This window comes from Zonotrichia albicollis, chromosome 3 (assembly GCF_047830755.1).
Source record: "Zonotrichia albicollis isolate bZonAlb1 chromosome 3, bZonAlb1.hap1, whole genome shotgun sequence".
Taxonomy (NCBI): domain Eukaryota; kingdom Metazoa; phylum Chordata; class Aves; order Passeriformes; family Passerellidae; genus Zonotrichia; species Zonotrichia albicollis.
The window spans coordinates 32110527-32137495 of NC_133821.1; the positions used below are offsets into that span (position 1 = coordinate 32110527).

The 26969-nt window shown below is 41.1% G+C and overlaps 2 protein-coding genes across 7 annotated transcripts in view; one reads left to right on the plus strand and one right to left on the minus strand.

Moving 5' to 3' along the window:
- USH2A (usherin) overlaps nucleotides 1-1701 on the plus strand; it is a 382808-nt gene extending 381107 nt beyond the window's left edge. For all 6 annotated transcript variants that reach the window (XM_074537084.1, XM_074537083.1, XM_074537085.1 and 3 more), the window contains one exon: nucleotides 468-1701. In XM_074537084.1, the coding sequence (XP_074393185.1) occupies nucleotides 468-557 (90 nt within the window). In that variant the 3' untranslated portion in view covers nucleotides 558-1701. The remainder of the gene's footprint in view (nucleotides 1-467) is intronic.
- Nucleotides 1529-26831, minus strand: KCTD3 (potassium channel tetramerization domain containing 3). The gene is made up of 18 exons (XM_074537089.1): nucleotides 26377-26831; nucleotides 22819-22872; nucleotides 21425-21470; nucleotides 20451-20524; nucleotides 19960-20018; nucleotides 19688-19768; nucleotides 18989-19123; nucleotides 18044-18134; nucleotides 15777-15967; nucleotides 11827-11942; nucleotides 8556-8643; nucleotides 8316-8432; nucleotides 7166-7336; nucleotides 5824-5979; nucleotides 4758-4854; nucleotides 3299-3483; nucleotides 3055-3193; nucleotides 1529-2715 (listed from the first exon to the last, which is right to left on the minus strand). Exons 1-18 carry the CDS (start codon nucleotides 26448-26450, stop codon nucleotides 2133-2135), a joined length of 2457 nt encoding a protein of 818 aa, XP_074393190.1. The 5' UTR covers nucleotides 26451-26831; the 3' UTR covers nucleotides 1529-2132.
- Nucleotides 26832-26969: the final 138 nt, after the last annotated feature.

The window sequence follows — 26969 nt, forward strand, 5'->3', positions numbered from 1 at the left end:
TATTTCTCTCCTGCTTTCAACTTTCTCCTAATGCAGGAGTGCAAGTGGAAAGTCAGGCACTCCCTTGGAAGCTTGAAGAACAAAATTTTACCTAAATCATATGTGAGGAGGTTGTTACACAAAACAAAAATGTAAACATGTATTTTTTCTTTTCATGGCTCCAAGTTCCCCAGTACACTGTAACAAACACTATATTATTGACCATTCATCAGATATATAGAGTAATTAAAGGGATTGATTGTGAGTTTTTTTAACTTACTGCTTATTGTGAAAATCTAATTGCCATGGATTCAAGTGCTTGAATGCTTTAGGTTCTTATCTTATCCTGGGAGGAAAAGTAGGACATAAGAAACTTATTTATCTATTTTAGAACCAGTTTTAGTGGGGAGGAGGAAAGAGAAATGAAGGAATCACCTTTAGTCTGCTATAGCTTTGGCTGATATTCTTCTCTTTTCCCGTCCTTACAGTATGTAGATGAAGAAGATCTTGTCAATGTCATCAAAGGCTTCAGCACTGTCACCAAAGAGCACACCACATTCACTGACACCCACCTCTGAAGAACAAAACCAGCTTTTCTAGAAAGTGGAAGTGGGTAACTTGCCAAAAGCAGCCTGCATGGCCTTTGCAGGCAGGGATAGGGCTGCTGTTTCCCCACCCCTTGCCCTGAAGGTAATAGATAAAACTGGTTTTTGGGAGGGGACTGGGGAGGGAGGGTAAGTTGACCTTTTTTTCAACATCCCTTTCACTGTGTAGTAAAATCTGTGAGCTAGCACTGACACCTCAGAAAGGTAAGAGAGTAGTTTGACAATCCCCCAGTCATACAGTAGTAAAAGACTGAAGGTAGAGGCTCCCATCTTTGTCTCTCATCCAGCTTTCCCAGCTGAGGAGGGTTGTAGGGGCAGGGGAGGGAGGGAGGGAGGGGGGCAGGGCAGCGTGTTTGGTATGGAAAAGTCTTTTACATGTCCAAAAACCAGCATGTGGCTAAAAGGGGCCTGCATGGCCAAATGTCCATGTTTTCTCCGGGCCTGACAGAGCTCCACCACAAAATTTTGTTCATGTACAGGTGAATAAACAGCACTAAAGGAATTCTTATGAAGTTCTTGTAACCTTTGTGTTCTCTCACTCCCTCTTCCCCTCCCTCTCAGTTCAAGTTAAAAAACCCAACAAAACAGGTCATTAATAAATGCTGAACTCCAAGCATGCTTTTTCATTTGCTGTCACGTCGTTCCTTTCTCTTTATGTATTACTAATCCACAGACAATAAAACTTGTTCACCATTCACAGTAAACTAGGTGCAAACAGCAAGTAGCCAGTGTGACACAGGTATGAAATATCATGTCAAGGCACTTGTAATTGAGAATTATTATACCATGACAGTAAACCTACTCCCATATTCATCTCTGTCCTTTTGCCAGAGAAAGTGACAAGGAAGCCCTCAAGAGACTGCCAGCTGTGTGTATTCTGCCAAGGATATTTTTATGCATTCTCTCAGTCACAATCAGCAAAATCCATCATCTGATACCACACATTTTCAGAAAGCACAAGCAACACTCCTCTGGCAATTTATTTGGACTAAGAGGCAAAATCATATGCTATTTTGGATAGCTTCCTCCTTAACCTGCACAAAACATTTCAGGTATCAGACAGCAGCACAAAGAGCAAGGATCCCATTCATTAAACAAGACTACAGAGGCAGCTCTGTGAATTAGGCAAAATCCACCCAAGACAGCAGCAGTGCTCTAGAGCAACGTGCAGCTGCATCTAAAGGGCATCCTCTGCTCAGCAACCAAGTTTTCCTTTAGCACTGTCCCTCTCCCCAAAACAAAAATAATGACAACATATCACATGCCTGACCACATTTACGCAAGAACACACAACAATATTTTGGACCAAGTACCATACTACATTTTGGAGCATTACATAAAGCCACACATGGATGTGGACAACCCTTCAAAGCTTTGGCAGCAGCTAGGAACTTTCTCATAACTTTACAAGTTTTATTCTGAACAGAATAAAACAGAATATTTATACAAGAACAAAATCTCACTCAGGAAACAACCCACACCATGTAACATCATGCCTACTACCAGCCAGAGGGCACCTGCACCTTGTTTTAGCCACCAGACACATTTTCACAAGCCATAGTCTTGGCAGGATGAGTCGTTCTTCCGGTGCCGTGGTGAAGCAGCTGTTTTTGTAGGTGATGGAGAAGCTGCACCAGGTAATTCAGGCCCACCTTCAGCAAGGACTGGTGCCGAGGCCAGGAGAGGCACTTTCTTTCTTCCCAGGAAACCAGCTCCTTCAAATCCCATTTTCTTTTTGCTTTCTGCTTTGGTTTCATTCTCTTCTTCTGGTCCTCTTCTTCTGAGATCCAGAGAATTCTCTGGCAGGCGGTGAACCTCTGTACTGCAACACCCGCCGGCATCTGTCACGCCTGTGCCTCGCACTTCAAGTGCTGTTGACTGGACTGCCTTCCTGTCAGCTGCACTGCCCTCAGCTGTCGCCTTCCTGGCCTCTGTCTGGCTTGAATTCCCATTTGCAGCAGCTGCCCTTTCTGTTGGGCTTTTGCTGGATAAGTTAAAAGCCTGGAAGTCCCGGTAGCTGTGAAAGCTCTCTGTCCGCCTTGCTCTTGCCAAGAGGGGGCTTTCTCTGTATGGCCTCACAGAGCCATACGTGGCTGTTTCGTGGATTGTTTCATGGTGCTGCAATTGGAGGCTTCAGAAAACACAAGAAGAGCAGATGTTAGGCTGAGAACAGCAGCCAGTGCTTCTGCACACCATTGCTCCCACCTACCACTGCAATTACCACTACAATAGCAATACACTCATCACAGCCACCACACAAAGGCTTCCAGATCACTTCAGATTCTCAGAGAATACTTCAGTCTGCATGCATACAAACCAGTAGAAACCAAGGAGTATGTGTGTGCAGTTTAAGCTACTTAGGGCATGAATTCAGAGGCTTAGCTACAGCCTTCAATTCACCAAACCTGTTTGCCTACCTGAAAAGCAAAACCTTTGGTGTCTGTGGCTGGTGCCACCCTTGGTGACTTACCTGGAATTAGATTCCCGAAGCCGGTTTGGCTGAACAACTGAGGTGGCAGGACTGATGTTGGGTGTGGCACAGCGAGATGTACTCAAGTCACACTGGTCAAGCAGCTTGAGCAGCTCTTCCTCTGTGGGGCCACCAACATCTGCAAGAGAGAGAGCTCTTAGAGGCCAAGTCCATTTACTGCAGTTGGGTACATCTGAGGACACGAAAAAGAACCACACCACAGTCCTGGCATAACACAACTTACCTCTGTCTTCACTCTTATTAACCATGTCCATAGCTGTGGTCAGGTCCCACATCTGGATGCTGCCATTGGAATGTCCAGTGAAGAGATAGCGGCGTGGCCGGGAGCCCATCCTGCTGGATCCTTCACATTCTCGCACAGTAAACGACGAGATGGTAGTGCAGTCAACTGCCTGGATCTCACAGATCCTACAGGAAGAGAAATCCCAAATTACCTGAACAATTGCACCTGGCAGAATTTGGAAACTGAAGTCAGTGCTGGTCTGAGAAGGCACCAAACTTGCTATCAGAAAAAGACCTTTTCTCCAGATGAAATTCCTTCCCTTCCCCTGCATGACTGGCACACTGCTCAGCTGCAGACAATCCCTTCCCACCCACAGTCCATGTTACTGCTTGTTTATTAGGCAGCCCCCATATGTTCTATGTCTGTTTGCTATTTGCAATGATAAGAAAGCTAAAGCTCTCTCAATAATGACAGAAACCAGCCCCTTCATATGCTAGACACTCTAGGAGAACCTGCAGAAACAGTCCATTTAACCACAACAGTTATACAAAAATATATACAAAAAAGTCCAAAGATGATATATCTGTAATGTAGATGTTATCTATAAAGATAACTTTCGTCATATCACAATTGCAATTTCAGTTACGATGGCAGACCTCTATTGCTTTTTTCCCCTTTATTTTAGAAGCTTATGAGGAGTGATGAGAAGAAAAGGACTCCCAAAACTAAGCTGCTTATGCTCTGGGTAGTTTGTTTTACTGGCCCTTTGTAGTGAACTTTTCACCCAAGCAGTGCCAAAATAAGTCATAGTGTTGAGGCATTAATGTTTTCATCCAGATTCAAAGTTATTAGGCAAGATTTGCAAAAATGAAGCATAGAACTGAGATGCATTGTCATTTTCTGATCTCTTGTCATCTTCCTAGCCTAACAGGAAGAAAAGCAGCTGTGGATTTGACATTTTTTTTACTATGTTGGCAGCAATGTTAGTAGAATATTATGAAGTCAAGCCTAAGAGAATAATTGAATAGACGACCTAGAAAACAGGACCTCCATTGTAAAGGCTTTAATATCTTCAAGGCCAAGTGCAAAAAAAGAGAGAAGCCCATTTGTGAGCAGCATAATCCCTGCCACCAGCAATTTCAGTATTAGTTTTGAAATCAAATGTTAGCATGGTACCATGGCTGAGAGTCACATATTCTGTAGAGGCACAGAAATGTTTGTTTTGTGAGCTCCATCATGAAGTGAGTCTCTGATATCAGACTTCTCAAAAAGCCTTTGAGGTTATAGTAATCATTAAGGAACAAGTCTGTTACTGGCACACACACAGAGCTCAGCCAGAGCTGTCAGGCATAGTAGAAGACTGTTATGTGCAACTGCACACACTCAGCATGGAGCAGGGAGACATCACCACCTGAACAGGCCTAGTCTTGACTCTTTCCCACTTAAAACGTGGATGTACCTTTTCCCAGTTGAAGAAAGCCTTACAAACAGCTTATTTGTAATGGGAACAACTTTTTGGATAAACACCTGCTGGTCATCACGTTCACCAAAGGGTCCTAGAGGAAAAAAAAGGAAAGATCGCTTGTTTGTTCCAGTCCCCTCAACTTTTTCCCCAAACAGTTCTGAAGACCCAGACTCATATGAGTATGACCGCTGCAATTTTAAAGTATCAAGAGCAGGAAGCCAAAGATGACCAGTAGCTAGCAAAAGCCATCCAATGGTTAGCAGTCTCTACAGATCCAAATCAGTTTTTGTTCTTCTAAGGGACACACATTCTTAAGTTTGCTGTGTGTTCCTGGAGGAATTACTATGTTAGCACAAACCCTACATTAGGTCTCTATATTAAAAGTAAGTAATTTGTTATTTCGCAGCTCCTACATGTCTAAAGGCTTAATCAGATTTCTTGCAACTGATCCCGGCCTGTGTTCAGAGGGCACCCTCTTCATCAAAGGTTCATTTCCAAGGCTCAGACCACCAAGGAATCTAAACTACCTGTCTACCCATATTTACCAACACACATTCCTTCAGTATACCTTGCTACAGCAATATGCTAGCACCCTTTGCCTCTGCAGTTGCAAGGCTTCAGTGAACTTTGTCACCACTTCAAAGTCATTTAAGAATTTTTTCCATGCTTTGTTTAACTCCAGCTGAACAGTGAACTAGAATTTGCAGTAGACCAAATGTTTGCTATGCTCATCTGCTTAATACAGTCTCCTGTGCTTTCTCTCATTTTCTAGTTAAATCAGAACTGAAAAATGCTAATCGGTTTGTTCAAGGGAGAGGTATAGTATCTGTGTTCCAAAGACTTTTTTGTCTCTTTTTCTGTCATTCAGAGTAAGTACTCACTCTCTACAGCCTAAATAATAACTCCAAGTGAATTTTACAGATCCTTGCCATCATTTCAAAGGGAGAGCAGTGTATGAGAGCTTACACCCATCATCTTGCATGTTATAGGGCTGAGGGTCTGTTAAACCATTATATGACTAGTGAAGGTACAGGCACAGCACAAACCAGAGACATCCTACCAATGTCATTTCCAGAGCAGTAACTGCCATGACTGTCTGCTTCCTCCAGGGATAAGATTTTGAATGATGCAAGAGGGGTTGAGCCTGGCTGAGTGGAAATCATACCCCGGAACCGAGTCACAGTCCATGTCCGGACATGGTTGTTATCAGCACAAACTAGAAAGGAAAAGATGGGCATTTACAAGGGATGACAAAACATTCAGATAAACTTCTCTAATGATCACCTATATGGATAGTATTTCAAGACTGAGTGATCAACAATTTAGTAAATGTGAGGTCACACAGCATCTCCAGACAATTTTCTAACAGTCTACAAATTCTTGCTGATGTCCTGTTTTCTAATAGTTTTGTTTCTTCACTCAGAAATTCAAAAAACTGAGATAGGTGCAACACCAGACTAAGGTCTGGTCTAGCACCCTACAGCCCCTTTCAGTCCCCTGTGTGCAGGTGCTAGGACAAGATGTCATGACAGCATCCTGGCAGCAGAACCCTCCTCACACAACAGCCCTATTCCCTTGAATTAATTCATTAGCTCAGTTTTGTACCTAGAGGCATGCCCTCTCCTGGTACTGAGGGTTTAGCAGCAACTTGCAGGGGAGCAGATGACCTCTGGGCTGTTTATTTGCAGTATAATCAGATACCATGCTCCTGATCCTTTTTTTAAAATAACGGGATAGCAGCAAGATGTAAACCAGTTCTCTGCCACGCCCTGGCTGCTGGATTCTAGATGAAATAGATTTTTACAAAGGAAGGATTGAGTATGCTCAGGAACGTGTCTTACTTGCATCATCTCTGGAAGTAAGACACGTTCCTAAGCATAAGACCAGGACAAGAAGAATAGCACAACAGACACTGGGAGACTGCAGAGAAAAGAAACAGAGTCAACAACAGAGCCCTTTGAAGTCACAGGAAGGCTTTTTCTAGGGCCCAGGAGGAGATGGTGCATATTTTGCTGCAGACCAGAAAGCTCCTTAAAGGCTGTTAAAAAAAAACCTAGTGCTGAAGGACCTGCACACAAACAATAAAACTTGACATAAATACATTTGTTTACAAGCCCTTTTATTTCTACAAATGGCAGCCTTGGAATAAGACACAAATGAAAGAGTGAGTTGTTCTAGTATGTGGTCAAATAAAACTTGGTCCTTTCACCTGCTAAAAGCTTTGAAGGAAGCTTACTTTAAGAAAGAGGATCCAAGCAAATCTAGCCGTTGCCTTATCCCCAGATCTGTCCAACTCATTTCTGTCACATGTGGGAATGATGCAGGTTATAGAGCACAGCATACAAACACTGCATTGCTCAGGAGGAGGGAGAAGCACCAGTACCCATCTGTGCACACGTTACCTGACACGAGGTGTTTCTCTGAGAGCATGATCTTTGTGACAGGGCTTCGATGAACCGTGAAGGTCTGAAAGAGCTGAGGGCCAGACCCAACTGTCTCAGGGTGCTGCACAATCACCCTCACTGCTCCAGAGCTGGTGCCATATGCAATCTCAATCCAATTGCCACTTACACCTACAACAAGCAAGAGCACAGTTGTTCCCCCAGGAATAAAAGCTAGGCTTATTGGGGGCCAGGGAAGGAGACAGCAGAAAACAGTATTTCCAAGCTTCCACAGAAAGAAAGCTATGTTTTTTAAACACTGTTTACTCATTATTTTCCCATAAACACTTTGCCACTAAAATGACCTCAGGTTTGTTTGATTCCATACTACATGCTTCAACAGTGTCTTAACAAAGCTTCTTTTCCCATTCTCTCCTCCCTCGTGAAAGAAGAAATGAATGAAGTCATATAGTCAAATGTTTTGGCACTCCTCACAGTGATATGGTCTATAGGTGCCATGTAACATTTATTTTTCTGCTTTAGTTGGCGGCAAATGGGAAAGCAAAGCAAAACAGAAAGAATTACAATTTAAAAAGTCACAGTGGTATCAATATTATTATGTGAAAGTAACCACTTTCTCCCAGTCAGGGCTCTTTTGAGTTTTACTTTGCTTTGGGTTTTTGTTGTTGCTATTGTTTCTCTTTTTAATTTATAAGATAACTGCACCATAATTAGAAAAGCATCATCAAGATGCATATGGAAATGTTTCTTAGCTTATTGGTTATAAAGTCAGACACAACAGCAGGGTTGTGTCTCTCCTTTGCCCAGTCCAGCACAAACTATTTCAGCAAATACAATTCGTAACCTAAGTGCCTCTCTGGTGCAAAAAGCTTAAAACCTACCAAGATACATTAGGCACAAGCATTAATGTAGGAATACATGTAATTATATGTACCTATTTATACAGGTTACAGGTGTAAGGGAAAACAGCTATGCCTAGTGTTCATCATTCATTTGGAGATGATAAACGAAGAAAAATTCTTTGTTAATGTCAAGGCCTACCTTTAACCCTGCTAAGCATCAAGGAAAAGGAAATAGGAAAAGTCCATTTAGAAAAGAAAAGCACGTTTCTAACAAACTCTCAGTGAAGAGACAGTGGTAGAATACTGACTTGTTTTGGGTGTGAGGTAGACACTGAGAGCTGTTATAGCATCATTGGAGGGATCATGGTACAATTCTGTCACAAGAAGATCATTGTCTTTCATTCGAAGTGGGAACTTCTGCATGTCTGTGGGGAGGAGACATTTACTCTCATTAGACTGAGTTGTTCTGATGCAACTTAAGTCAACTAAAGAGTGTGACAAAAAACAGTAGCACCTCCTTTTTATTCCACCTTGCTCCCATTTCTTACCTATATAGTAGATAGAACCATTGTTACAGCCCAGCAGCAGGAAAGACCCAGCAGTATCATAGCTTGTGATAGGAACAACATCCTGAACCTAACACAAATAGAAAGGAAAAAAATAATAAATCAAGACTTTATGTTGTTACTTCCTCAGTTTTCAGACATTTTTGGTGTATTTTGTTGAACATCATCTGAATTTGGAACTGGACTTAAGCCCTTGTGCACACATTTGCATGCACAATGGCATTCTTGAAGTATTCCTCTACCAAACTGGATCTGAAGTCCTGGAGCTCAGCAGACAAATCAGCACAACTGCTCTGGAAGATCCTTCTCTGCGTGAAGGAACACAGTTTCAAGAGCTGCACCTACACCATGTCTTCAAAAGTAGATTTTTTTTCCCATATGTTAGTGAGTGTGTTTCACCCTTTCTGTCCTCTCCCTTCTTCGTTTCTGGCAAGTCCTTAAGAGATTTTTGGACCAAGGAACTAGATGTTACCACTCTATGCCTTCTTTTATCCCAAGTTTTATCCCTCTGCCAAACTATGGAAATCTCTGCCTCTAGCAGATATATGAGGGGTAAAAATTCTTGTTCCGTTACAGTTTCTCACTTCCAACACACAATGACACCAAGCAAATTGGAAGACAGCCCTGCCATATTTTACCTACTGATCTACAACTGAAGGTAGGGATTACATGTGCCCTTTCTTTACCCTCTAGAATTAAAAGGAGTGCTTATTCCTCCAAGTGGGACAGAGATTTCAAGCAAAGAAAGAGTTTAGCTTCTCCTAGGTCAAGTGTCCTATTTCAAACAATTATTTTTTTGCTTCAGCCCTGAGGAGGAAAAATCCAAAAGCCATTTTATCCAGAGCAGTCAAACATGCACCATGTCATGGTACTTGTTCTGTACTCTATGTTTCACTCAGTTAACTTATAGATCTTGAATTCTAATTAATGGACATTTCAGCCCAAGTTTTCATTTCTCTATGACCAGCATCAGCCTTCCAATTTCTATAGAGACTTGAAAAATAATTTGCAAAATATTTACAATGAATCAGCCAGATAAAAGCAAAATAAACCAACCAACCAAAAAAACTTCCTCACATCTCAAAGAGCTTGGACTCTATAACAGTACCCATTCCTAACTTAAGGATGGTCTGTAAGCCCTTAGAACATTTTATCTTCTTTCCTTCTGCAGCAGAAAGAATTGCTTAGGGTTCCTAGATAGGAACACTAGAGATGATTCAGCAGCTGCCATCTGCCAAGATGTGAACTTTCATTAGGAAACAACATGAGAGCAATCCTGTACAACAGTCACTGGTAGAGCATGGCCAGTGAGAATCATCACTTTGCCTAGTAGGATTTTCTGTGCCTCTCTACCGCTTTATGTTACCTCTTACTCTATAACACTTTATATTCTGCTTCCTTTAAGCTCTCCTTTGCTAAGAATTCCATTACTAATGTATCTAACACCCACACCCTCCTCCTCCTCCTTTTAGCATGCAACTGAACACTGCCAGAGCAATAAGTATTAGAGAAGCCACCCCAGTAGTCTGGTAAAATCTCCGAGAAGGGAAGAAGATGCAAGAACCAATAAGATGCAGAGATCAGAATTACATCTTCAGGGTGTAATACATCAGAGATCAGCACATAAGGAAGAATAGATTTGCACAAATAAAAGTAGAACTTAAAAAGACATCAGCCTGAAAGAAGATGAAGTTGTTGTTCTGAAATGGAGCATCAGCACACTGTTCTACAAAAACCTCTCTCACTGAAGGGAGTATGACTGCATCCTAGTCCAGAGCTGTGGACAACTCATGGAAAGCAGTCAGTTAAATATCAGATATTCTTATTAGGAATTTCAAGATTAACGCTGCCACTTTACATCTTTATGGGGTTCCTCAAGAAAAAATGTGTTCTAAAGGGATATTAAAATCTACAGGAAGACATTTGTGGGTTGGGGTTTTTTTTTACTAGCAAAAGGGCCCAAGATACAGAAAGCACCTTGAAATGGTATTGTTTTGGGTTTTTTGTTTGTTGGTTTGGTTTTGTGTGGGTGGGTTTTGTTAGTTTTGTGTTTGGTAGACTTTGTTTGTTTGTTTAAAAAAGGAGCTATTCTCACCCTCTTGGAAAAAAAAACATCCAAAATGTTTTATAGACAATATAAGCTGGTATATATAGACAATATAGACTGGTATATAAGCCTGTCAAAGATTTCCTACTCTTCAATAAGAAATGCTTTCACCAAAGGAATAGTCAGTCAAACTAAGAAACTATTCAGGTGATCAGAAAGATTTCTCTGGCTCCCCCAGAAACAAAGATGATGAATGGGACAGCAGGTTTTTTTTCTTACGACTTGCTTCTTTAGAAAATCCGGTTAAACACCAGCTTGCCACATAGCATTAAGTTGTTCCTTAACAGAAGATTTCAAAGGCATCAGTAGAACTTTAAATAATGTTTTGTTTGATTCAAGGCCATACTAACCTGTCTGTCTCTGATGCAGAAGCAGAGTTATCCCACACCTATTATCTATGTTATTTGTTACCAGTACTGTCACTTAAGGGTCAAATCAGAACTCAGTCAGCAAACAGTGCAGCAGCCTCAGGCCAGTTTTGCCTCTCGAGATTTGCAAGACACCTTTGGGATTTTCAGTGCATCCAGGTTTTGTGCCATAAAGGTATACATCCAGCTGCATTACAAGTTTTGTTATTTGCATGCTGGACTGTTTCTCAAACTCGTACTGACTCCATGGATCTCTCTATTTAATGTGAATTCTGACAACAGGAATCAGTGCAGCCAGAAGCATCCACACACAAGACAGGCCTCATTAAGTACAGTCATGTATTTCTGTTGACAAAGAGCCTCCTATTGTAAAGCACTTTGAAGATCCCCAGATACCAAAGTGCCTTCTTGTTTTCTTTCAGATGGTCCAGAAATTGCTGTCACACATTGCCACAATTTTATTTCCTATGATGCTAATGAACTTTTTACAAAGTTAGTAATCCACAAAGAAGTTTAAATACACTAGTACTTGACATTTATTACCCCAAACCACACCACATCCTTTCATTTGAAAGCCTAAAAAGCATGCTTCTTAGCAGCACCAAACAAGGCAACATTCTGCTCACAGGCACAATACCCAGGTGATAAACTCCATAACACAAGCTTGGGCTGAAACCCCTGTGATTAGTATTTCCCACACGCTTTTAAATTATTTTATTCTCCTTTCACTAGAGAAGCATTCCAGCTTGTAAAAAGTGATGTGGAACATTGAACAGACCTGCCAGTGCTGAGTCACAGCGTTCCACACTCCAACTTTCCCTGTATGGCTTGTAGCCACCAACTGGTTGCCAATGAAGAAGAGAGCATCTACAGGCACTCCAAGACTGAACACTCCTGAAAAAAAATGAAGAGGCTGTGAAGCTCATCTAAAATAAAGAGAAAAGCACAGTAACAATGGAATCTTTCCATTATTATCAAATCACATTTATTCCACTAGCAAGTAAAGTACAGCCAGAACTGGGTTTGCAGTGTGCTAGGTGAGGCACCATGCATGCAGCAAACTGGGTTCCAATGAATGGTATTGTGATGTCATCTCTGCTAATACCATCATTGTTTGGAAAGGAGAAAAGAGGCAAGAGAAGCTAAAAAGCCCTTATAAAATATACAAACATTTTTCTACGGCCATCAAGTTCTCCAATGGCTTTAAAATAAATTAAAAAACTGTATTACAGCAAACAGAAATTTTTGTTGTTTTGTGGGTTTTAATTTAGCTGTGACTATGAAGCATCATTTAAGAAGCAGTAATTTCACAGGTTTTGCAAATTTGTGACATACTAGTTTGCAATTACCTGTTAAAATGTTACAAATTCTTGATGATGGTTTTTTTGGTAAGTCCAGTCAAGTAAAAATATTTTGAAAATGGATTTCAGGAATTAAATAGGACTACAAGGCTTCAGCCTTATTCTTTGGAAAAGATTGAACAACTCAAATGTGACCATATTTGAATACATTCTAATTTCTCTTTCAGTAGAAACACTTGAACTCAGAAAAATAAGCAGCCTGCAGAAGCCTACGTTTTTTTCATTCTGAGATCCATTATTTGGTTGCAGTCCATAAGCAGAGAGTACAGGCTAACAGGCTCTTAAAACTTGAAGCTGTACAGGGAAGAAGTTTCCAATCATCATATACTATTCAAATTTGGAAGATAAAACTTACCAGCAAATAAATGCTGGCCTTCCAAGTAAGGGAAATGTGTCATCAAGAACATTTCACTTAATAAAAATCAGCACAGTGCAGCTCTTGACAGGCATTGATGGCTGTGGTTGTAGTTGACCCTGACATCTGAGGCCTTCCACAAAATTGATCCTTTCTTTAGAGCTTCCAAGTCTCATCATAGATCCCACATGAATAACTTTAACTGAACTGTGAACTTGGATAGCATACCACATTTTGTACTACTTATTGGCCATGCATTTAAAAGTTACAGCATACTCAAAAGGTCTGAGGTAATTTCCAAGTTTGCCAGCTATGAAGTCCAGCAAACTGGCCCTATAATTAACTAGGTTTGTAAATACTTCTAGGCTATGTTTTTCTGCCTAGTAAGTACAAAAATACTGGGGATACATTACAACACCAAAGTGTCAAGCTTCACTCACAGATTTCCTATGGCATCTTGCTCACTCTTTATATTATATTACTTCTCACTGATATACGTTAACTGCAGCAGATAGATGCTGTCCAAACAAGAGTATCCAATAGCTGGAAAATTCCTCAACATTATTTAGGAGAAATTCAAATGAACAGACTGTCATTCCCACACAAGAATCAGCCCTCTGTAACATCCAAGAAGGAATCTGAGGAAGTTGTTTTAATTATGGTGCTAAACCATTTTCCAGGGCACGGTACAATCATTCAATGCAGATAAGATTCAGCAGTACAGGGCACATGAAAAAGGCAGTAATAAAAAATCCACAGAAACAACTAGAATTGATTACTCCAGAGAAGGACGAGGTTCAAGGAAATCAAGGAAGACAGCTTGAATGGTCTGGAGGAATTTGAAGTGTCAGTCCTGCTTAGGCTCAACAATCTTGAGACTTGTCCACAGGGGAGACAACACTATGTGTAATGACAGGCTCTTGTCCTAAGGGTCCCTCTCAGTAAAATAGTGCTTACAGCAGCAAGCCAGCAGCAGTGTCTTATGTAAGTAATATGGAAAGGGAAGAAAGCGCTCTGGGAGAGCTCTATCACAGAGCTGCCAGCCCACACAATTTGCTGGGGATGGTGTTGCCAGGCTCCAGCAACTGTTTGGAACAAGTAGTTTCTTTCACAAGATGACAGCAATGCACTGTATCTCTAACACAACCAGCACTGCGAGCATTTGTCTCCACAAGGAAACAAAACAGCTATGTTCAATTTACAACTATTAAACACAAGCATTTTTTTAAACCAATCAACATGACCTATTATCCAAAAGAACAGCAGTACATTTTGGTCAATGTCAGTCTGACCGGGAATTTCATCCTGCAGGCACTTTCTGTCTGCTTCCCCCCTCCTCCAGCCCCAAGTGGAATTACTCTGTTTCACAGTGTCACTTGAATGCAGTACAGCCTGGTTAGCAAAAGTCCTTGCTTCAGTTTTGCTGCGGTTTTCAGTCATAGGTGAAGCTATCAGAACTTTATGATACTGGCATATTTTAGAGTTTTTATTTGAACTAAAAATCCACTTATGGTTTTTTGTGTCTCTTTGCACTTGATTTTAAAAAAATCCAAGGTGCTGCTTCTTGTATCTTACTGCAAATCCCAAGGTACCACAAGCAGCTAATGAAACCAGAAAATGCAGGAGGAATGTAATGGCAGAGTGCTTAAAGCAATGCCTGTTACAGAAGTAGAGCTGTCGCACCAACTCTTCCCTATCCTTAAGATTCAGTCAATGGGAGCCAAGGTAAAGAAAAGTCTTCTCAGATCTGATAATTACTCACTGCATTTATTAGAGATAATTTCATATTCAGGTCTTAGACACACCTTTTGTATTTTTTAAAAAAATACAACGGAATCTCCTTTTCCATTTTGCTGACCATGATTATATATAAGAACTCTAAGAGTCACAAGTAAAAGAGCAGTACACAACTGATACAAGACTTTTGCCTTTCCCCATCTTCAAATGTGACTTAGTGTTTTCACACATTCATGCAGGGAAAAAAAATGCAACATCCATTAACATAGCTGGAAATTGCCGGAGAATCTGTCAAATGAGCTCTTCTTTAAAGGCACATGGGTCAAAACTTGAAATTGGCAATTTTGACTTTAATTTATGGCTACTATTAATTCTCAAGGCTTCAACTCTGGAAATACATCTAATAATAAATTAGCTCAGCATTAAGTTTCAGAGAAAAGTGCTCACATAACCAGACTGCTGTCACACTTTGTTATCAGTATCCAGTGCCAGAGGAAACAGACATTACTGGCATATCAATGGTTATTCAAACACCAGGGATTAGGCTAGAGGAAGTTCCAAATACTGTTCCCTTCAGTGCCTCCCAAATTTGCCCTATATTTGAACAGCAATGACTCAGACAAGCCTTCAGATAATACCAGGGAATATTTACATCAGGAAATGTCTTCTTGCTGTTTCTAAAGCGTACAATTGCGTGTCGTTCAGTGCCAAGGTGCATAGGCAGTAATTCCTGTATGCTTAAAGGAATAGTGTGGGATTTTTTTCCTATTCTGACACCCAAGTTATAAACTCAAGAAATTTTCATCTTCCACACTCCATTTATGAGCCACATTTGACAGAGAACTAAGTATTTTTGTCATCTCTATGCAAAAATGTGGCTTTAATAACACAAAGGAAAGAGCAGAATTACTTTGTAGCTATGGGTTTCCACCTCCAAAGCTTAGTTCCTTTGTGCTACAGCCTAGATTCAAATGCAAGTCTAGGAAAAACTTAGACTATTAATTTGAATTTATACACAAATCTTCAAACAGAACTGTAAGTATTGGTTACTCAGTGCTCTTTTATTCTCTATCTCTGACTTTGAGACAGGATTCCTGGTGCAGAACTGAAGGAAGTTAAAACACTAACAGGTTGCTGCACTATAGCTTGTTTTGTCAATCTGTGAAAGTGAATACTGAACACCAGAAATCACACATACCTCAGAACAAGGTCTCAGACTTCCTTCTAGTTAGACACACACACAAAAGAAAAAACAAACCAGGTAATGATAGGTACCAATTTCACTGCCACTACCACCATCTTGAATGCTCCACAAGATAATGCTACTCTCCGAGGCAACTGCAACCATCTTGTCCTTGTCTCCATGAGGTCCTCCAACCACCTTGGCATTGAGAGCCACCCGCTCAATGGTCCAGTCCAGATAGGGACTGGTGAACACCTGCTGCCACCCAGATGACTCTTTGATTCTGGAAGGGCAAAGGGGAGAACAGGGAGCAGACGTCAGAGACTCAGGAACAGATAGCCCAGGCTAATCCTGAACCAGTATGGATGACTCAGTCTTACAGTCTAAGCCACAAACTTCAAGTTCTAGTGAAGAACTACTGTCTACAAGAGCTGCATTTTCCCCCATTTTGAAGTCTGATATTGCATATTATTTCAGTGCTTTGCAGCTACTGGGCTTTTTCTTGATATAAGCACATCTGATGTGAAACTTACAAGATGAAGCCAAAAGCTTGGGTTAACAAACACTAGATAATGACGTTCAGTGTAAGACTTTAGAAGAAAACTCTGTTAATCTCCTTATACATCATGCAAGAAATCAAATCATGCTTTAGGATAAAACTCTCCTCTCCAGACACATTTTCTATTTATGGTGTACTGTAAGCAGATAATACTGAATTGACTGCAAGCTTTATTTTTAGAGAATAACTTCCCTGTGCATTTTTAAGACTTACATAGTGTAGGCACAATTTATCTTACTTAAATTCAGGCAATAATTTAGATACTTTGCAATGGAGCTAAAGCAGACTAGATCTCTGCAGTCAAGTTATAGAAAATTAAAAGCAAAAAGATATGTGTACTTTTTAGCAGTGTTGCCATTATTTCACTTCAGTGTTTCATCCTGCCTGGAGCTGAAGCATCCACCATGCAACATGCAGAAGTTGTAATGAATAGATTTAAGAGCACAATTGCAGTAACAAGACTTTGAATGCAAGACTTTGAATAACCAAGACATTATTGCAAACCTTATGATCAAATTTTAAGACTTTTTTCATACTTCAAAATTAAAAAAAAAAAATCTTTAAGATGCCCTGTACTTTGATCTAGAAGAACGAAGAAGGGAAAATTCCACCATTGTATTCCTAGAGCTCCTTCAAGTTTTGGAAGACAAAAAGAATACAAGACTGCTACCTTGAGTCTCTGAGAAGAAAAGCAGCACATTAAACTGGCATGTTGACCTGCACCCTCTCTCACCAGCCATTCAAGTCTGACATGGTTCATCAAAAGTATCACTAATGACATAATTTCAATGGCAAAAAGTCTTGTTAAGTAGTTTACCTGGCAGGAAAGAGGCAGAATCTTTCAAAAGGGAGCTAGCAACCAAGGAAAACAGTCAGAGATAAAATCCTAAAAAGGGGACAATTAGCGCAAAACCAATTGCCAATAATTGCCTCTTTCTCTGTCAGAATAAAAAACATTAAGCAGAGCAAGGAATACACATTTAATACAAATTAAAGCCAAAAAGAATTGCAGTGGTGCATGTAAGTTAGATGTGATTAAAGTTACAAAGTTTAAGGAACAGAGTTAATATTCTAGAGAGTGAATAAGCAGCAAATATGGCTTTAGCTTGGCAGTGAGCAGAAAGAAGCTGTTCATATTACAGTCTTCTCCCCTCTTTTTCTGAACAACAGTATGACAGCCATGTTAGATTGGTCTGGGCAACAGTTCTTGTTAAAACATTACTTTCCACTCAAAAGACAGCCATCAATTAAATCAAGACTATGAGATGTGAACTAAAGAGAGCTTCCGTAATGTAGAGGTGCTGCTTATCTTCACCTATCTTAAAAAAAATCAGTTTGTTTTCTAGACATTGACAAAATTTTTCAGCCATCCAAGTGAAGTAGCAAGTGTTTAACACATCTGCTCAGCTAAAAAAAGCTAAAGACAAGGTAGCAAAATTATGTAGCAAAAATTCATTAACTGTTTCAGCTTCCTTGACAGTGTAACATCACAGATGGTTTCCAAACTCACAGCAGGAAAACTTTTAAAATTAATTTTCAACTGAAAGGCCTGCTTTAAAACAGTTGTATCGGAGTCAATTTGCAACTTTTCCAACAGTATCAATACTGACATCAAAGCAAACTTTGAGTTCCTATCAAGCTTTTTATTTTCACCAAAAAACAAGCAGCAACTCATATTTGTAGGATGAGACTGAATGCATTTATCTACTGCTTTTTCAGAGTAAGCATTTTACTTTGCTCTTAGCCAATAATAATGATTTTTTTAGCTTCCTGTAAAGTGACAGGCAACTCTATTCCTACCTGTAGCAAACAGCAAAATGGGCATAGGCAGCTACTATCCAATTGTGGTGGCCAGCTACTATTAGGACTTTGCGTGGGTCCACAGGAAATCCTGAAAACAACAAAGCTGAAGTTAGGCAAGTGATGAGTATTAGATGAGCAGAGACATCTCTAACAGGATAGAGTTCTCTGCTAGGATGTGAAACAGAAACTTTGATAATTAAGTTTTCAAGAATCATTTTCAGCAAGATTCTAGTTCGCAGTATTGCTCCTCACAGCCTTGGTATGCTACAGAACTAATGCTTGAGGAATGCACCTTATACCTCCTTTTACCCAGGGCTGCCTGCTTGCAAACCTCTAGCAGCTCACTAAGAATCAGCAATTCATATCCTTTTATATTACATAGATTTGCCTTTAACATAGTGTAGATTTTCCTAACACTGCTATGATTTACAGGATTATGACAGAAATACAGCACTTCTAACAGTATCATTTTGCTTGCAAAGTCAAAAGCTGGAAAATGACAGAATTCAGGTCTATCTCACTTACAATTTTTCTGTGCAGACTACCTTTACTCTAAAAACTTGACTCTTTCAGGGCAAGTGAGGCACCAAGAACAGGGAAGAGGTAGAAGAGCAGGAATTAGGCCCTGAAAAAAGACCAAAGAGACAGTGGCCACTCTGGTTTTTATTATGGTTTTAGTACAGTATAAGGCATTTGTCTAAGGGGCCATGCTAAGGCTGCATGAAGAACTTTGATTTGCCTTTCTCTCAAGCCTTGCACCTGGACTTTGAAGCAGTGAGCCTTCAATGCTGTATAGGGAGTAATCTTTAACTACATATTCAGCAATTTTAACCAGGCAAACACAGAATAACAGATTTAAACCAGATACAGCTACACAGTTCTTATTTCCCAGAGAGAAGCATCTTTGCAATTTGCTTTGGTTTTAAAACTGACACTCCTCACCTAGTCGGACTGTGCCTTCCCCCGTACCAGCAAGCGTAGGCTGGACACCACCTCCATGCATCTCACTCTCACTCTGACCCGTTCTGATGTCAGTCGGTGGCCCAGTAGTATTATTTATCTTACGGCTGGGAATGCCTATCAAAAAAAAAAAAAGGTTTGTGTTCCTCTTTAAACTTCAGCATTATAACAGATATTATTTCACTTTAGAAATACAGGGTTAACACGTGTGCATTTTGATGAAAATTTAATTTATCTGCTACAAGAAACAGGCAATACTGTAACACTGAAACAGGAAATTATTTTGCTATTTATGTTGACATTCACCATCTAAGGAATTATCTTCAGAAAACTTGTCAATAATTGGCAAGATATCCTTTAGACTTCTGTTTAATACATGAAATGTGTTCATCTCTACAGAGAATTTAAAAAGTCTAACAGGTACTCATGTTGGTAAAGGAAAGCTCAGTAGTGGTGATTTGTCACTGGGCAACAGGACACCCAAGATAACGACATTCAGAAAGAAGAAAGCACCTCATGCTGACGACATTAAACTGAAAGGCTCCTGAAGAACCTCTGCTGTGGCCTACAACCAAACACAGCCTGCCACACCCCCTGCCCAGTATTCTAAACATGCTGTTTGTTACAGCACAGAGATCACAAGTGACAGCAAGCAACATCAGACCATGACTACGAGAATACCTGGAGGAGGTAGGTAGCCATGAAAAAGGACACTGCCACATGATGAGCGTTCCAGTTCTTCACATAGTAGCAATCTTCTCACTAAGGAAGAAACCCAGATATGATCACAGCTTTCACTCCCTTGAAAACATTACATTATCTCAAATATCCTTCCATCTTTAAAAACTTTTACTCTGAAAATCTTCAGGGTCACAACTGCCCAGGATTTGTCAGTAGACAATTACTACAATAATAATTATAAGATGAGCCCAAATTGAGAAAAAAAAAGTTACCTAAAGGAGTGATTCCATAGAATTCAGCTTCATGCCTGAGAACATTAATACTCACTCCCCTACAGAAATAGGAAAAAAACCAAAAACCAACATGAACAAAGTGAGCCAATACTTTGAATATAAATGCCTGCATACAACTGGATATTACAAATCTAAATATCAAGCTACCTAACAGTTTATAGAATTACCACAAAATGCATTCATCATGTTGATGTTTAAGATTTTAAAGTGATCTTAATTTGACTCAATTTTCATTAAAATAAAGATAAAGAAACAATAAAGAAATACACTGCAAGAAGTGGTCCACATTACAAGAATCTACTAACAAAACAGAATGTCACCATTTCTGCTTCCACCACAACATGCATATATTCTAGGCCTGGCCCAACATCTGTGAGGGAGCTGAACCACATACCAGGCACCCAACCAGATGAGCAAGATGAATTATTCATCACTTGAAGACACACTTTGGATTGAAATGCACTTCTTACCGTAAGTCTAACTCCTTTGTGCGAAGAAAATTTAAAATGGGTGCAAATGCTGCTGGATCTCGATCAATAAATATCTGCAAAGAAAAATTTCTGTCCTTGAGTACTGTTATGGAGCAACCATCAGCTAAAGGGCTATTTTATGCTCAATGTGGGAAAGAGGAGTTGAAGATGAGGAAGTGAGCAGACAAACAAAACTCAAAGTTTTTGAGCATCTTCTTTGTTCTCATTATTCTACTGTTGACTTATTAAACACTCCTATAGGACATCTATACAAACACTGTTGCATATATATATATATATACACACACATATATATATGTATACATATACACACACAAATAGATGGCACTTAATAAATCTGCCCTTTAGATTCTAGTATCCAGAAACGACAATGGATGCTTTCACTTTCTAGCATGTGTTCAATATGCAGTAACTGTAATAAGATCTCAAGACAGGTTTTGGCTTTTTAAAATTAAATTACCATCAAAACTCTACAATTTTACCAAAGTACTTGTGTGCCTTACTATCCCTCATCAAGATTACTGTAACTATAGTTTCCTGTTTAGGAATATCATACCACAGACTGAAATGGCAATGGCTACATGTTTTTACCAAGAAAAAAAGTGACATTTCCATGTTGCACTACTCAACTACACATGCAATGCCTGTCTAATGAAAATCACACCTCACTGCAATACAGCAATTGGCATTTGCTCTGTTTAAGAAAAGCAGAGTTGCTGTTTCTGCATTACCTGTATAATGCATAATTAGAAGTATGAACATTTTTCAGTTTCCCTTAGCTTGAAACAAAGATGAGAAGCAAGAACGCCAGAGGTGTCACTCATTTTCAATGAAAGTTTAGCCTGACTCAGGCAGTGTAATTCCATTAGCACCCACAGAGAAAATGCTTTAGGAGAGAACCTAACCAAAAGCATAACACTGAATTAATGAGTTACAGCATGTTAATTACTCACAGCACCAGTTTCATCCTTTAGTGTTGAAATTCTTCCACTCAGCAAACTGAAAAACAGGAAACCTTCATTAGATGTCCCCCAGAAATGTACTGACACAATCATAGGGTAGGAACACTCTGGGTCAGTTAGCTCTCCTTGGTTATTTTTTGGTAACAGAGTTTATCAGAGCAAACAAAACAGCCAGAATGCTGGAGGAGTGAAATATCTCTCCTGGACAAAGGAGAAGTGTATGCACACCTAAGGAAAGTCTCAAAGCTGCATCATAATGACCTTCAGATCTCCAAAGAAAATAGACACAAGCCTGAAAGGATGAAAAATTTTCCCAGGTCCTTAGAGGGCTGTGTAATTTGTTAAAATCTAGTTAAATTGGTAAAAGCTGCTGAAGCAAAAATGATGAGTAAACAGCCCAGTCTGTAAGGACTTACTGGACAAAAGTGGCATGGGTTCATTTTTACACAATTCTACTTCAAAGTTATTCTTCCATCAGATCAAAGTACTTTTTTTCCAGACCCATATAAAACACAATGTCAAAATCTCATTTTACAGGTAAGATGGGCATCAAGACCAACATCTGGATGACAATTATCTGAGATTTTTCAGTATTGGATAACTTTCAGAACAACCTCCTTAGCATATTTGGTGTTGAGACTGAGGAGTAGCATGAGACTTCCTCCTTGTTCCCTTCCTTGCATGCCTCAAAGAAGGTGACATTTCCCTGGCATTTCATTTATCTGAACATTTCAGTAAAAAAGAAAGAGGAAATGCTGCATATGTCAGCTGCTAGGCTTTTATTGGGAAAGACATCTAGAATATAAAAATTAAACATAAGGAAGAAAAATTGCCAGCATTTAGGTCTTCCTCTGTGGCTTTAGGATTAACTGGGGTGATAGAGGTACAGCAGCTGCAGAACAAAATGCAAACTTGCAGAACTAGTAATGGCACTGATGTAAATAGAGGATGTTCAATAATTCAACAGCTTCTGCATCACAAGTTAAAACCCTCAAAACTCTGAGGTAACTCAGAGTAGAGCAATAACTCAAAAAAACCCCAAACCAAACCAAAAATGTTAAAGGCACTGCTAATGCATATGGCCAGTAAGATCACAATTAGAAACAGAGTCACAGCCAGTGGCATGTCTCTTTCCTGCAGAACTGGAAGTTATTTCCACAATACTTTATCTGAAAATGACAGCTCATCAGCACATAAGCTGCCATGGCTACATTCAAGCAAGAAGATGCCTCTTGGGTAACAGCTTACTTCAAATTAATCTGTCCCATTGCTTGAGATGGGAGAAAAGCACTAATACTATTTACAACATAAACTAAGAACTGAGAACATAATTTTTTAAAATGACTGTTAATTTGTGTTTGCTGAAGACGATATATTACAAATACCTGGAAAAAAATGAGTCTGGAATCCACATCAGTGTTTGTCTTGATGTGCTGAACCTATGAAAACAAAGTTACAAGTTCAGAATCAACTTCAAAATTGGAAGCAAGACTGCTTTATCTAAAATTCCTTGATTTGTCCTACAAAGCTAATATCAAACAGGTTTGGGAAGTTTGAGATGTTTAAAATACCTGCAACAAGTCAGAAGTTGCAGATTCTTTGCACAGATTATCCTTAAGCATGAAGCAGGACCATCTGGAGATCACAAAAGTAACATTCCTTATATGTTTGTAACACACTGTCCCAAACATCCTGTATTTCCTGGTTCCCACACTTCAACATTTATGCTTGCAAAAAACCTTCCACAAAACCCAAACACTGCTTCACACACAAAACCCTAACAGTAAAATATATATTTATCATCAGTGTGCTTTATTTGTCAAAAACTGCACGCTACTCTGGTGCTCTTACTTAGGACTGAAAGGGTGCTACTTTATGCACTGCAAAAGACTACAGTGAGCTTCAAGTTAATATTTTATAGGAACATGAATTATTTGCCATTTTGGTATTTGGGCCCCTCTTGGGGAGGAGGGAGGGGCAATAACAATAAAAGTTAAAAGAAAAAAAATTTTGACTCTGAATCATATTGTGAAATAATACAAATGATAATATTACTTATGATGCCAGACAATACTTTACATAATAAATAACTATGGATTATTTTATACTACTTCTGGGTCTGGATTTAACATGAAGGAAGACAACTGAACTGGCAGCTTGGACAATGAGCTCATGCTCTGCATCACTCTCTGGCTGTACATATCCTCTTACTAGTGCTGTGACTAAGAAACCTATGGTGACCTCTTCATTAATGGAAAACAAAAAGGATATGCAAAAGTAAAATTCCATTGCAACTTGCCATTTAGTACAGGATTACAAAATACAAAATATTTTTGAATGAAAATACTTAGTCATAATTTATATAATTTTCACTGCTAGTATTTTCCAGGTTTATTGGAGGGGGGGAAGTAAACAAACCCCATCCCCATTACTTTATGCCCCAGAAGAGGCAGAAACACAGAGGCTATGTGGAAGTATATAAAACATGGATTGTGCATTTGCTCACTGCAAACATAACAATGGCAAATCTGTTCTTTACAGAAAAGCTACAGTGTCAGTGTTCTAAGCACAAGCATGCACAAAGCCTTTTCTGAAAAAAAAGTAAAAAGCACTTCTCTGATATACTTCTAATAGTTTTGCTCAGCTTTTCTTATCGGTAATACAGGTGACTACCTCTGCCTAAGAGGAAGGGATGATTCATTTAGCTCTATTATAGCATGTGAAAACAATGAATTACATTCATTTTATCCAGAGTTAATCCAGATACTGCTTGTTAATATAGGGATTGATGCAGCCTCACCATCATACTCTTTCAATTTTATCAGTGTGTTCAGACAGCCCCAGGATTTCCTGTCTATAATTTAGCACTATGGTACCAGTTTAGTAAGCAATAGCTCATACTAACATATACTTTAGAACTTTTATTCCATAGGCATTAATCTATGTAAACAACCAGAGTCCTCCTTCCAGATGCAGAAAGAAGCTCAGCTAGCAACATTTACATGCATCAGTGTATTTTCAGCTCCATGCAGCGGTCAGACAGGCCTCTTATAAGGAAAACTAGGCAAACCCAGGGCAAAATCCTCAAAAAACCCTCAGCATATGACAGCTTAAAGTTATTTGAAAGAAAATATAGGCAACTGGAAACAGACGTGACAAGTGAAAGCTACAAAACCATTTTCAAAGTCTATTTTCCTTGTAGGGTTACATTATAACCAGAGGGAGATACAGAGTCAAAATAATTCACCCAAATTGATACAGTAATTTCTGTGAACATTAACTTGCAAGAGACTTTTGTTCGCAGCAAAGGAATTCACTGAAGTTGTGACCAGGAAGTGACGGAGCCATCACACACACGAGAGAAGTCCTGACCGTCCCAGGGAGCAGCGGGGACCTCGTGTCTGAGCATGGAAAAGCTGCTCCATAGTATAACTTGTGTCAGAAATAGAGGGGAGTGCTTATTTCCTCCTCTCATACAATTCTACAAACAACACTAAGAGTTTCAAGTTTCCAGTGGGAGGAATGAGAGCTACTGAAGAGGAGGAGGAAACGTGTACAGTACCCTGCTCTCACCCACTTGCTGTGCACATCTTCCACTCCACTATCAGCTAAGAGTCACCTGCCTTTGCAAACTGAAAAACACGGCTCAGGTGTAGTGCCCAAAGGACATGGGCACTACAAGGGAAGCTGAACTTGCAAAAGACCAAAATTTCTCACACAGGAGTACTACAGTACAGTCTCTCTGTTAAAGGGGGAATATCCATGCACACATTTCCTACAGCTTACATCCAAATGTTGACTAATTTGCCTCATTCTTCCCACCTCTCTGTGTAGGCAAGCCCTCTGAGGGTGTGCATTTCTTTCCTGATTAGTGCCCTTTCCATAATTCTGTCTTCTCTGCAGAAGCATTTAATAAGGAAAGCAGCTTTAAGATTTCACAGGTAGTAAAATCCTAAAAGTTAAACTGGCCTGTAATTTCAGATACAGAGTTCACTGAAGAACCTTATGCAGCATAACATGAAATCTGGTCCAAGCCTACATCAAAGTTATCCTGAAAGAATCATTACAGGTGAGTTTCGCCTGTGCAAGTTACAAGGAGTTTCTCTGGGCTGAACCAGGTTCTTAATGTCTTACTAAAGCAGAGAAATTCTGCATGGGTATCTATGGCATTCCGGTTTAAGAAAGGCTGCAGCACACAATTTAGTTAAAAGATCGAGTCCATGCTCTGAGTAATGCAAGAAAATTCTTATAATAGCAGTAGTTCTTCTTACTACTTATAGCTGTCTCCACGTGGTGCACGTTACTTGGGAAAACACATAACTTCAGTTTCCACGAGCTACGGTGATCTGAATGATTTCATGCCTGAGCATTTTGACAGGAATGTTTGCACTGTTTATCACGCAGATCCTGACTACAGCTGTCCCACAATTCTCTGCCTCAGCCTGCCAAAACCTCTACATCTGCCAGCTTCCACACTTCCAGCGTACATTTGAAAACAATACAGCTCTTTATTCTCATTGATGCCAGCGACATCGTATCAGCGATTTTAATATTTTAGTCTTTGAGGCTGCTACACTAGCAGCCTACGCATGTGACAGCAGGGCAAAGCTTCTATCCCTGAAGAAGCAGGATTCCCGGAGTCCCTAAGGTGTTTGTAGAGCAGGCTGCCCTGGCACCGCGGGCAGACACCGTGCGGAGCTGCCAACCCCGTGTCCGCCTGGGGTACCCCCGGCCCCGCAGAGTGCTGGGGGAAGGCTCATCCCGGCCGTCCCGGGGCAGCACCAGCGCGCAGAGCCCCGCGGGGCAGTCCCAGGTGGGCCGGCACTGACCCCTGCCGGGCCGGGGCGGCCGAACCCCGCCAGGGCCGGGAGGGCCCAGCAGGGCCGCTGGGCGCTGCCCCTCGCTCGCCCCTCGCCCGCCACCGGTCCGGCCCGGCCGCTCACCTGGTGCCGCCCACGTTGAGCTGGATGATCTCCCCGCTCCCGGCGCCGGCGAAGCCGCCGCCGTTCCCCGCCATCTTCCCCACCGCCTGCTCCAGCCGGCGCCCGCCGCCGACTCCCGCCGGGACCTCGCGGTCGGGGGAAGGAGCCGCGGAGCCCGGCGAAGGCGGCGGGGAAGGAGGCGGCGGGGGATCGCCAAGAGGCGGCCGGAGCAGGGTCGGCGGCCGGGCGGGCTGCGGCCACAGGGGCTCCCGGCGCTCAGGCCCGGCCGGGGGCAGAAGAGGCCATGGCAGCAGCGGCGGGTGGAGCGGGCCGGCGCGGGCCCACAGGCCGCGGAGCCGTGTCGGAACGCAGCCGGTGCGGGAGGCGGGGCCGGGCCGGCTGCGGCGGGAGGAGCCGGCAGCGCCCGTGGGCAGACGCGCCCGGAAGGGGCCGGCGGGGCCCACCCGCCCCGGGAGCCGCGTCACGCCCGGGGCGCGGGAGCCGCGGCAGCGGCGTTGCCGTCTGGTGCGGTTCTAAAGGAACGGGGAGCCGCCAGCGACCCCCGCCTAAAACAGAGAGAAGGGCAACGGGGCTGGTGAAGGATCTGGGAGCGC